Source organism: Meles meles, chromosome 3 (assembly GCF_922984935.1).
Source record: "Meles meles chromosome 3, mMelMel3.1 paternal haplotype, whole genome shotgun sequence".
NCBI lineage: Eukaryota > Metazoa > Chordata > Mammalia > Carnivora > Mustelidae > Meles > Meles meles.
This window is the reverse complement of record NC_060068.1, coordinates 168,747,411-168,760,565: the sequence shown is the minus strand read 5'-3', so window position 1 is coordinate 168,760,565 and position 13,155 is coordinate 168,747,411. Positions and strand designations below refer to the sequence as shown.

The 13,155-nt window shown below is 36.3% G+C and overlaps 2 protein-coding genes across 7 annotated transcripts in view; both read right to left on the bottom strand.

The window, feature by feature from the left end:
• CDH18 (cadherin 18) overlaps positions 1-13,155 on the bottom strand; it is a 718,124-nt gene that overhangs the window by 118,409 nt on the left and 586,560 nt on the right. The window lies entirely within an intron of this gene.
• LOC123939106 (cytochrome c oxidase subunit NDUFA4-like) lies at positions 3,583-4,047 on the bottom strand. Its single transcript, XM_046001020.1, has one exon. The coding sequence runs from the start codon at positions 3,999-4,001 to the stop codon at positions 3,753-3,755; it is 249 nt and encodes an 82-aa protein (XP_045856976.1). The 5' UTR covers positions 4,002-4,047; the 3' UTR covers positions 3,583-3,752.

Sequence of the window (13,155 nt, the reverse complement as noted above, 5' to 3'; positions counted from 1 at the left end):
ACTGAGTAGTTAGCAGTGCAATTCATAGGACAATGCCAATTATCATAACTGCTAACTACAGATTTTAACAAACACTCTTACAGACAATATATTGACATAATGAGAGAAAATAGGGTTGCATTTTCAAGTACAAAACAGTCTTTTAGAAGTGGAAAGTATTAGTAAGCCAGTTTGAACATAGAACTCTGAAGCAGTATTTTTGTTTTACCACATAGATTGTATGTGTAATGACTTTGAGATGAGAGCCTCAGGAACTAGGAAAAGCAATCTCACAACTTTCAATATTTGTGAATTTTTAATTGAAGGAGTCGGGAAAAATTTCCTGAAGCTAAATAAAAAAGAAAATTATTCTTATCAAAAGAAATTATAATAATATGGTAATAAATGATTCATCTAATCCATGCATATGGGAAAGCCTCAAGCATTCTTATTAAAAAGAACAATGTTTTGTCACATACAATACTTATAAAGAAGGAATTGAATTGATGCAGAAACGAACAAGCTAAGAATTTATGAAAATATTTAATGAAAGAAACATATACTTTCTTATATTTGAAATAAAATAAAGATGTTCTAAAAAGAATATATTATAATTGGGACTTGCCTCTGGTGTGTAGAAGTTTGAGATTATTGTCCAGGAAATGTTTTACAATGAAACCATTTATGTGTTATTTGCTGAATATAAAAATACAAAAGTAAAATCAATCATTACAAAGTGAATGATAGATACATTTATATAATTTGAATGTTATTCATTAAAGAGTATCAGAGAAATCGGCACAAGCCCTATTTTATAGTATGAATTTCAGTAATTTCATTCCCTTGCCATTATGTCCCTTCTTTTATAATACAGTTACATCTGACACAAAGTGAGAAGAAACTTGTCAGCCAAATTTGCTTATGGAAAGAAAATAGTATGTCCAGAGTTGACACGTACTTCTTAGAAACAATTATCTAAGAAACGGTTTCAACTCACAGTTCTCTTCAGGGTGGTTTCGGGGATGTGCTTAGAAGGCACACAGGTAAGTGGAGAATGGTCTGTCAAATTGCCATAGGAATATGATCCCAGTATACAATAATATCCTTCTAACACACTGCCCAGATGCTTGTAAGTGGGGAAGCCTAGAACACTTATGCACAGTAACTTTTTTTTTCCTTCTAAATAGACCTTTTTAGAACAGTTTAGGTCCACAGCAAAATTGTGAAGAAAGTACAGTTACTATGAGCCCTCTCCCTACTCCTTCTCCACAGTACACATACACAGCTCCCCCACTATCAACACCCTGCATCAGAATGGCACATTTGTTGTAACTGGTGAACCCACATTGAACCTCATTTGTATGTCTTCTTTGGTGAGGTGTCTGTTAGGTCTCTTGTCCAGTTTTTAAATTGGGTGATTTGTTTCTTATTTTTGAGTTTTCAGGGTGGTTGTATATTTTAGATAATAGTCCTTTATCAGATTTGTCATCTTCAAATGTTTTCTGCCAGGATATGACGTACCTCTTTTTTCTCTTGACAGTATCATTCACAGTGTAGAATTAAAAAAAATAATTTTTTTTTGAAGTCCAGATTAACATGAGTTTGGAAGTTTTCCTTCCATTTCTATTTTTTGGAACAGTTTCAGGAGAATAGGAATTAGTTCTTCTTTAAATGTTTGGTAGAATTCCCCTGGGAAGCCGTCTGGCCCTGGGCTTTTGTTTGTTTGGAGATTTTTGATGACTGTTTCAATCTCCTTACTGGTTATGGGCCTGTTCAGGAGTCAGATTAACAATTTCTTTCACAGTTCATGTCTTTGGTGTTATATTTAAAACATCATTGCCATAGCCAAGATCATCTAGATTTTCTCCTATGTTACCTTGTAGGAATTTAAGAGATTTTTGTTTTATATTTAGGTCTCTGATCCATTTTGAGTTACTTTCTTTTTAAAGGTATATTGTTTGTGTCATCTTTTTTCTGCATATGATATTAATTCATATTAGTCATCAATCATTTGTTGAAAAGATTTTTTTCCCATTGTGTTATGCTTGCTCTGTTGTCAAAGATCAGTTGTCCGTATATACGAGGGTCAATTTCTGGACTCTTTATTCTATTCCATTTTTGTGTTTATCTGTTCTCTCATCAACACCACAATGTCTTGATTACTATAGCTATGTAATAAATCTTGAGGTCAGATAGTGTCAGTCTTCCAACTTTGTTCTTCTTAAATATTGTGTTGGAAGTTCTGGGTCTTTGTCTCTGCATATAAATTTTACAATCAGTTTGTCATTACTCATGAAATAAATTTATTGGATTTTGATTGGTATTTCATCAAATCTATAGATAAAATTAGAACTGGCATCTATTTTTTTTAAGATTTCATTTATTTATGTGATAGAGAGGGAGAGACAGTGAGAGAGAGAATATAAGCAGGGGTAGGGGGAGAGGGAGAAGCAAGCTTCCTGTTGAGTGGGGAACCCAATGAGGGCTAGATCCCAGAACTCTGGGATCATGACCTGAGCCAAAGGCAAACTTATTTATTTATTTATTTTTTTATTAGCTTACAAAATGTGTTCTATTTGAAAACTTTAAAAATAGGATTTGATTTAGAGAATATTTTGCACATAAATCTTTGGAAACTAACCTCTGTGTTTATGTGGCATTCTTTTTTTTAAAATCAACTTTATAAATGTATAATTTACACATAATGAAAGATACCTATTATAAATTTATAGTTCAGTTTTGTTTTGTTGTTTTTTTTTTCTTTTTCAGTGTTCCAAGATTCATTGTTTATGCAGCACACCCAGGGCTCCATGCAATACGTGCCCTCCTTAATACCCACCACCAGGCTCACACAACCCCCCCGCCTCTTTCCTCTCCAAAACCCTGTTTGTTTCTCAGTGTTCACAGTCTCTCATGGTTTGTCTCCTTCTCTGATTTCCCCCAACTCACTTCTCTCCTTTTCCCAATGTTCTCTGCATTATTCCTTATGCTCCACAAATAAGTGAAACCATGTACTAATTGACTCTCTCTGCTTGACATATTTCACTCAGCATAATCTCCTCCAGTCCTGTCCATGTTGATACAAAAGTTGGGTATTCATCCTTTCTGATGGAGGCATAATACTCCTTTGTCTTTATGGACCATATCTTTGTTATCTATTTGTCTGTTGAAGAGCATCTCGGCTCTTTCCACAGTTCGGCAACTGTGGTCATTGCTGCTATGAACATTGGGGTACTGATGGCCCTTCTTTTCACTACATCTGTATCTTTGGGGTAAATACCCAGTAGTGCAATTTCAGTGTCATTGGAAGCTCTATTTTTAATTTCTTAAGGAATCTCCACACTGTTTTCCAAAGTGGCTGCACCAACCTGCATTCCCACCAACAGTGTAAGAGGGTTCTCCTTTCTCCATATTCTCTCCAGCACTTGTTGTTTGCTGTCTCGTTGATTTTTGGCCATTCTAACTGGTGTAAGGTGGTATCTCAATGTGGTTTTGATTTGAATCTCCCTGATGGCTAATGATGATGAACATTTTTTCATGTGTCTGTTAGCCATTTCTATGTCTTCTTTGGAGAAGTGTCTGTTCATGTCTTCTGTTCATCCATTTTTTTTTTTTAAGTTTCAGGTATTTATTATTCAGTGTAAACCCCAACACAATACACCAACATGATTTCGTGCATTTAGAGGGGAAATATTTCCTAGATAAGCGGTAAATTGTGCAGATGGCTTCTGGAAGACCTTCATTTTAAACAGCTTTATAGTGAAACATTTCATTTAGAAGTCTGGACCTTCTTTCTTCAGTTTGCTGTAATCTACATTCACTGAGTAGAACTTGTATTGATCTTTGGGACCCAGTTTGTTCCAGGGTTCTGGGTTATTCTTCTTATCCCAACTGACATCTGGATTGAACAATGCCAGGTGCAAGACATATAGTGCTGCTCCTGTACCTCCTGCCCCAATAAATACGAAGAGGGGGATCAAGCTCGGATGCTTCTTGGCCTGACCAATGACCTGGCATAACATGGTTGCGGCAGAGGCCTCCTGAGCAGGAAAGGAAAAAGCCAACAGCGGCAGGCCCGGGACTAAGTAAAACCTACACCGAGGATGAACAGACGTCCCTTCTGCCCATTTTTTGATGTGATTATCTGTTTTGTGTGTGTTGAACTTGAGGAACTCTTTATAGATCTTGGATATTAGCCCTTTGTAGTGTCATTTGAGAATATCTTCTCCCCTTCCATGGGTTGCCTCTTTCTTTTGTTGACTGTTCCCTCTGTTGTGCAGAAGCTTTTGATCTTGATGAAGTCCCAAAAGTTCATTCTCATTTTTGTTTCCTTTCAAAGGCCAATGTTCAAAGACTGATCCACCCAGGCATCCCAAGAACCAACATCTTGATAGGAAGATGTTAAGTCTTCCTATTCCAAGGAATAAGAAATATCTCTCCATTTATTTGGTTGTTTCTTTCCTCTGAATTTTGTAGTTTTCCTCATAAAAAGATTGTACCCTCTTTGTTAGATTTATACTTAAGTATTTCTTTTTGGGGGAAGCTAGACTAAATGGTATTGTGTTTCTAAATAAAATTCCACTTGTTCATTGTTAGTACATAGGTAAGTGATTGATTTTTATATATTAACCTTACATCCTAAAATCTTGTTATAATGCTTAATGGTTACAGGACATTTCCTTGCCTATTCTTTTGGATTTTCTACATATACAATTATGTCATCTGTGAGCGAGATCATTTTATTTCTTCTTTCCTATCTGCATAGCTTTTATTTCTTAAGAAATATCTTATTGCATTAACTAGAATTTCTGGTATGAGATTCTAAAAGAGTGGTGAAGGGGTGTTTGCGTGACTCATTTGGTTAAGCATCTAACTCTTGATTTTAGTGCATCAGGGTTGTGAGATTGAGCCCCACATTTTGCTCTGCACTGGGCGGGGAGCCTGCTTGGGATTCTCTCTCTCCCTCTCCCTCTTCCTCTCATCTCCAGGTTGGTCACAGGCGCTCTCTCTCTCTCTCTCTCACTCTTTCTGTTTCTTAAAAAAAGAAAAATAAATAAAAAATAAAAGAGTGATGAAAATAAATAAAATAAAATAAAGTAAAATAGTGGTAAGAAGGGACATCCTTACCTTGTTCCTGATCTCAGTGGGGAAGCTTTGAATTTCTCACATTAAACATGACTTTAGCTGTAGGGTTTTTGTAGATTATTTTGACCAAATTGAGGAAATTTCTCTGGATTCTTAGATTGCCACACAGTAACTTTTAAAAATGGGAATTTGTGCTATCGTGAGTGCTGTGAAGTGTGTAAACCTGGCGATTCACAGATCTGTACCCCTGGGGATAAAAATACATTATATGTTTATAAAAAAAAAAAATTGGAAGGGGAGGCGAACCATAAGAGACTATGGACTCTGAAAAACGACCTGAGGGTTTTGAAGGGTCAGGGGTGGGAGGTTGGGGGAACAGGTGGTGGGTAATGGGGAGGGCACGTTTTGCATGGAGCACTGGGTGTTGTGCAAAAACAATGAATACTGTTACGCTGAAAAAATAAATAAAATGGAAAAAAAAATGGGAATGTACTTTTCCGAAGAAGAGATTCTTAGCACTTTTAAAGAAGAATGCCTTTCCTCGTTCAGATTATACATTTTTCAGCAGTAAATGATAAACAGCATCAGTGAATGAATTATTTCTTAAGCAAATTTTGCAAATATGGTTCAGATGAATTATTAAGATAAAAAAAAATAAAACTCATTCTAATTTTATAGTTTAAAATACTAATGTATTACCCGATTACTTGAAGCAAATGTATATAGTATTGGGTCAAACAGGTTTTAACATCCCTTGTCCAAGATCACAAGGTTTTTTGAAAAAATCTGAATGTTCCTGCTCCTTGGTCCCTCTTACTCTGCAGAACACTTGTGTACATGCACCTAAGTAGCCAAAATGATCATGACCTCTTCTTGCTCTGTCCATCTATTATTGGAAAACTTTGTCATCATGGATAAACAACCATTTTTCTGTGTTGGTGAATATTTGCACAGATACTGAATCATTAAGTTTTTTTTTTAAATATTCTGATTTGATAGATTTATCAGAAAATATAAAAAAATGTTGAAAGAAGTTAGGAAATCAATGGCAAACATTTATATTTTCCCAATAGTTTGAGAAAGAAATAAAGAATAAAAAAAGCAAGTTAAAAAAGTAATCATAACTTACTTTCCATTCTCAATGCTGAGCACAATAGATGGCTTTTGTACAGAATTAAATATATATTTTGAATAAGCATCCACATGCGCACACACAATTTTCCCCTACTTTTATCCAGGAAGCTACATTCAAAAAGAGTGACAATATTAAACAAAATTACTTCAAAAAATTAAATATGAGTCAAATGTGAAGCTGTCTACATAAAGTGACTTTATATTCTGATTTTCCCAATTCATTTTCAGAATATCCCTGTCTTTCCTTAACTATTAAAGCATTCCCTTTCTAAACAGTGTTCTAGTCTGGATCATCAATTATTGAGTCAGCCTAATTTTTTAAAACATTTTTTAGAATATTGTATTTATTTATTTGAGGGAGTGAGAGTGAGCAAGAGGATGAGCTGGAAAGAGGCAGATGGAGAGAGAGAGGCATATTTCCTCCTGAGCAGGGAGCCTGCCACAATGCTCTATCCCAGAACCCTGGGATTGTGACCTGAGCCAAAGCAGGCACTTGAACGACGAAGCCACCCATGAGTCCCAAGTCAGCCTAATTTTGACAGTATTGCTAGTGGCTTTAAAACTTGACTCTGATTCAGTATTACCTTGAGATTATCTTGAAAAGTAAATTCCTTGGACCCAGGCTCCAGAAACTCTAATTTAGGAGTTTGGAATGGGTCTGGCCTACTTGTACCTCTAACTGATTACTGCATTAGATGGTTAGGGCTGCCATGAAAATATACCCTATTCTCAGTGGCTCAAACAACAGAAATTTATTTCACACACTTATTTATTATTTATTTGTTTGTTTTTAAAGTCGGCCCCTTTATTTTTTTAACATTTTTAAAATTATTATGTTCAATTAGCCGGCATACGGTACATCACTAGTTTTTGATGTAGTGTTCAACGATTCATTAGTTGTGTATAACACCTTTTAGAGTCTGAGAAGATAGAGATGTCAGTTTCCTGGTGACAGGGCTCTTCCTGGCTTGCGGGCAGCTGCCTTCTCACCATGTCTTCAAATGGTATAAAAGAGAAAGATGGTTCTCTTGTTCTTAAAAATCCACTAAACTTGTCATGAAGGCTGCACCCTTATGACCTAATCTGACCCTAATTACCTTTTAAAGGCCCACATCTCAAAATATTGTCACTTTGGGAGTTTGGGTTTCAACATAATAAATTTTGGGGGTATACAAATACTCAGTCCACTTATGGTTTAAAAATTGTCCCCCATAGATGGAGACCAAAGAAAGAGGCAGACCCTTCCAGATTGTTAGGTGGCAGTTTTAATAAGCAAAGGAACTTGCATGTAAGACTGGTCTTGGAAAGCTGTAAGATGAGTATATCTCCATACCCACTCACCAGAACATTCCCTAAAAGTTTATGCAGAAGCCTTAAGTGTTTCAGTCATATATACAGTCTAGATAGTCTCAACAACACACTGCTCACTCAGGATGCTTTCTTAAAAAACTGCTTCTACTATGGGAACAGTGGGTAGAAAGCATATTCCAAGCTCAAGGGAGGAGATGAGGAGTCTCGTATTGCCTGGGTTCAGCTTGTAGGTCAGCTGGAGGTCATATCCTCTTACTGACCACTCCAACAGCCATAACAACTCCTTCAGGTGAGTCCAGTGCAAGTGGGCATAGGCCATAGTTTGAAAAGACAAAACTTAGAAGATGGAAGTGCTGTCACTATGTATTTATACATTTCTTTCCTTTTTATCTCCATCTTTTCATGCTAATAATTGAGTATACATATGGGGATACACACATGCACACAGGCAACAAATATACAGCGGTACGGTTCATTTTTCAAACTGGGAAGCCTAAAGTCATGTACAAGGCTTGGATAAACTACATTTGCACAGTCCAAGTAAGAAATGATGTTTGACCCTTTCTGCCATGTATCCATCTACCCAGTGATTGTATTATAACTTACTTTTGCTTTCCAAATAAACTTGATAAAAAAGACATCCTACCGCATGGTCTTTAAGTAATTTTTTTAAGATTTCTGATTTATTTATTCATTTGAGACAGAGAGATACAGAGAGCGAGCGAGCGCATAAGCAGGGGGAGAGACAGAGAGAGAGAGAGAAGCAGGGTCCCTGCTGAGCCAGAAGACCCATGTAAGGCTGGATCTCAGGACCTGGGATCATGACCCATGCCAAAGGCAGACACTCAAACATTTGAGCCACCCAGGTACCCCTAAGTAAATTTTAAAGAAAAAAATACAGAGAAGTTAAATTAATTACTTAAAATTATTTCATTGTTTGTTTTATTTCGTTGGGTTTTTATTAAAACATGCTGGGGGGGGGGGGGCGCCTGGGTGGCTCAGTGGATTAAGCCTCTGCCTTCTGCTCAGGTCATGATCTCAGGGTCCTGGGATGGAGCCGCGCATTGGGCTCTCTGCTCAGCAGGGAGCCTGCTTCTTCCCTCTCTCTCTGCCTGCCTCTCTGCCTACTTGTGAACTCTCTCTCTCTATCAAATAAATAAATAAAATTAAAAAAAAAAATCTTTAAAAACATGCTAGGTAACTGGTAATGTCATATTCTGAAAGTTTGTTGGATAAGTTTCACTATCAATCTTTACTTCAAAAATTTGAACTGGAAATGTTGCCTCTTATTCTCTTGTGTAGCCAGGGTGAATCAACAGAATGTGATTACCTTTGTATCATTTTGTTTTGTTTCTTATTACCTTCCTGATAAACGATTGCAGGTGCCCCACTGCCTGCAAATTACCTTCCGACTACTGCTTACCAATCACCTTGATATGTAGGGGCCTGTAACTGGGAATTACTCTCTGCTGAATACAAGTTCATAACGTTGAAACCTCATCTGTGGTTATAAGCATTACTTGTTGAACCTGGCTCACTGGCTTACCATATGTTTTCTTCCCAGATTGACGACAGTCATATAGAGCAATATATCCTCCAAAATGTGTTCCTGCATTTTTAGCCGCTAAAAAGATTTTAAGATGGAAATGTGCAAATCTAGTTCTTTAGATAATACTACACAAGACGGCAAAATAAAATTCCTAAAGGTTAGAATGAATAAACAAATGTACGCATTCAGCTTCGTACAAAAACACGCACATATGCATTTCCAAGAGAAACGGGCATGCTTTCCTCCAGGTCTAAACTACCATTTACACTTTGACTCTTTCTCATGTTCCCTTTTTAATTTACTCAATTACTCATACATTCATTTAAAGCCTAGCATATCAGTATGTAATATATATTAAAATATACAGGATTCCCCTGTATTTCTCTAACAGGGCACAAGGGCCACCTAATATCAAAATCACATGGAGTGCCAATTAGCATGGAAATTTAAGGACGCTACCTTTGACCTACTGAATTAGAATATGGGGGAGTGGGTCAAAGTGTCAGTTTTTGTGATAAGCTCCTTCTGTGATTCTCATGAATGCTCAAACTTGAGATAACCATCTAGAGTTGAGAAGACAAGATATCTGTCCTCAAGATGCTCATATTTCATTGGAAGATATTTCTTTAATATGAACACTGAGAGATTTAGAAATATTCAAAAGTTTCATTAATCATTTTCTACATGATGACACTTAAAATCTTGGCAGTAAAAATTCAACTTTCCAACTGCCTGACTGTGGTGTACTAGGTATCTGGAAGATACATTATGTTAACTATTCAAAAGCTGTTTGTTTCAATATTTAGTGTATCATACACTATATGTATTCAGCTACATATTCTGAATTTTCCCTACTGACTTGGTAAGGATATGTGGTTTCCATAAGCTCTTGTCTATATTGAAAGCAAAAACATTTAGGCATTAAATCTATATGTATTTATCAGCAACACAGCTCCAGAAATATATTTTCTTCATTCATCACCAATTCAATGTATGCTGAACGTGTTTCTGCTCTATATAAAATGTGGAATACAGAAACATATAGGGCAGAGTTTATAGCATTAGAATTGATGATTAGGGTATTTACTGATAGGGAGGTATATATATAAATCTGGGAAATTAAGTAATACAGAAAATATATTTTATTAAATGGTCAACAAAACCTAGACATCAGAGGTCATAGTTATGAAAATGGATGACTTTGATGGAAAAGTATTCTATACATTATGGTAGAATAAAATAGACTATTAGAATACTATTATTTATTTCATATAATATTACATACTATAAATAGAATATTTGTAGATTATGGAAGCATGAATGGAGAAATAGGATATCCCTGCAAAGGGGATCTGATAAGAACAAAGGTGAGGGTATAGAATGGGCATAGCTGTATAAAGAAAACTGGATTTATTGGAAAAAGATTGTGGCAGAAAAGTAGAGATTAGGTACTGAGTGATTAAAATACTCTGAATATTTGTTTTGTTCCTCAAGTGACTGGAAGTTTGTATAGCTCTGTTGCTGCCCCTGTGGAAAGTGTGACTAAGCTTCACTACTTGTCAGATGTTATTAGTGACTGTGGCTGAGCAGATGAGGTTATCTCTACAGCTACATTTAGCACATCTGAGACTCTAAAGTTCCAGTGGGTAATAGATTACTTCAGGTTTTATTTATGTTTTTGTTATATAATTGATTTTATTTTTAAAGAAAAATATATAATATTCTATAAAACCATGGTTTCCCAGAATTAAAAGAAGAACAAATAGAAACTCTCAACATACTTAGCTTCAAGCTATGACTCATGGAATTAACAACCATAAATTCATGAAGGAAGACATTTTTATGCTTTAGTAGGAAGATTCAATTTTTCCTCCTCTATATTTTTTCTCTTCCTATCATTAAAATTGATGGTGAAGCATTTTATTTCTCCTGAGGAGAAAAGGAAGGAGAATTCACGTGTTTTGAGTATGGACTATGACTCAGGCACTCCCTTTAGCTATGTATCTCATATATTTTGCCCGTATACTCGATGAGAAGAAAAAGCTCAAAGCTAAAGTCACTCTCCCCAGACCAGAAACTTGCAAACCTTGAAATATAACCCAGAATTTCCTGACATTAAAATCCTAATGCTAAAAAAACAAAACAAACAAACAAACAAACAAAAAACAGACCAAAAAAAGAAAAAAAACAATCCTAATGCTACAGTGGCATTATCTCAAGGAATTAACCTTACAGAGTCTATAGGAAAGGGTTGGCCTGTTTTGAAAGAGAGAGAGGAAGAGAGGCAAGGGAAGGGAGTGAGGGAGACAGAGAAGAGAAGGAGAGGGGAACATCATCACAAAAGTAGGTATTACTCCCTCTGTGGATTTAGAGGCATAAATCAGACAGATTAAAACAGAATATAGGTACATTCTGTTGTATATAGAATACGTTGTTAAGGGTATTCTATATAATTAAAGGTATGTAAATACCTTGTTAAAGATACTTCTCACTTTGGGTGATTTGTTTGGATTTTTTTTTTTGCATTTTGTTTATTTTTATATCTGTTATTGATATTTCAATGTAAGCTAAAATTTCTAAAGGTCAGTCTTGTTAGTTAATACATTTAATAAGCATACCAATAAAATCATAGGGCTGCCAGAGCATTTGTGATGACCAAACATTCTATACAATGTCAGGCTTTCAGCATAAATGGGTTGCAAGAATAGAAATGATAAGAAAACGGTCCAAGGACAGAGAGGTATGAAATAGCCAACATTTGTCTGCAAAATAAGAATTTAGACTCTGCTCTCAGAATCAGTTCCCTGTGATTTTCTGATTCCTTGTGAGTTCAGGGAAAATACTACAAGAGGCTGAAATGGATTTTGGAAAGATGTCTGCATCTTGCCACTGTGTTTCAAAACCAATCTCCAGTTGCCTTGGCCTGGTTGGGTTCTAATAGCATTGAAATCCAAGTTCTGGGGAAAATCAGGATGTCAGACAAATCATGGATAATTCTGGGTAACTGAAAGATGTGACTCCAAAAGCTAAGGATTGAGTCTTTTTTTTTTTTTTTTTTTTAAATATAAGAGAGAAAGAGTGCAAGGGAGTTTGGGGACTGGCAGAGGCAGAGGAGAAGAGACGGAGAAGCAGACTTGCCACTGAGCAGGGAGCCTGACTCAGAGCTCCATCCCAGGACCCTGAGATCATGACCTGAGCCAAAGACATATGCTTAACCGACTGGTATTTAGTGCAACAGAAGAAAGACTGATAAACTTAGAAACCCAAGACTCATCTTGCTCCAAGTGCCCAATAACTTTTATGTTTTTCTTTTTGCAGGGAATCGAATATCAATACCACTAATCAGGGTTGGACTATGATTGATTTGATGAACACGCAATTTAGGCCTTGGACTTAATAAGACTGAAAACTTTCCCTTTGGTCTTTGAAAGCCCTAAGCTATCATGTAAGTAGTCTAGCTACCCAGCGAAGAGACCACATAGAAAAGCCCTGAGAAAGGGCAAGACATCCTCCAGCTCTTCCCATGGAAGCAATAAGTGTATCGATGGACACATCTTTAAACATCCACACAAGTCCAGGTGTCACCCGATGGCTACCAAATAACCAGGTCAATGACACATGCATCAAAGAATTGCCCAGACAAGCCCTGCTCAACTTCCTGACTTTCAAAATTATTGTTGTTTTGAAAGCTCTGGGTTTGGGGATTGTTTGCTGTTCAATAATGGCATTCAGTTTTGGGATACACACACACAGATACATATACACACATGCATACATACACACATGTGAACATTCGGACACATACACACATGTATACACACATTCATTACTCATAATTGGCTTTCTAGATCTATCCCAACACCATTAAATCAAGACTGTGTATTTCCTAATACCATTTTTTCTTCTCTCTCTCTCTTTTTCTCTTTCTCTCACCTACCCACCCAACCCTTCTCTCCAGAGCTGAAGTGCATATACACATACATATACATAAACACACGCTTTTCAAATATTTCAGTTACTGTGTGTGTATCAGTCCAGGTAAAAATAGCATTTGTAGAATAAAGAGAAGAGGTAAAATGAAACTGACCTCCATGTAA

Coding starts and splice junctions, on each gene's coding strand:
- LOC123939106 (XM_046001020.1), bottom strand. CDS start 4,001: ATGTTATGCCAGGTCATTGGTCAGGCCAAGAAGCATCCGAGCTTGATC.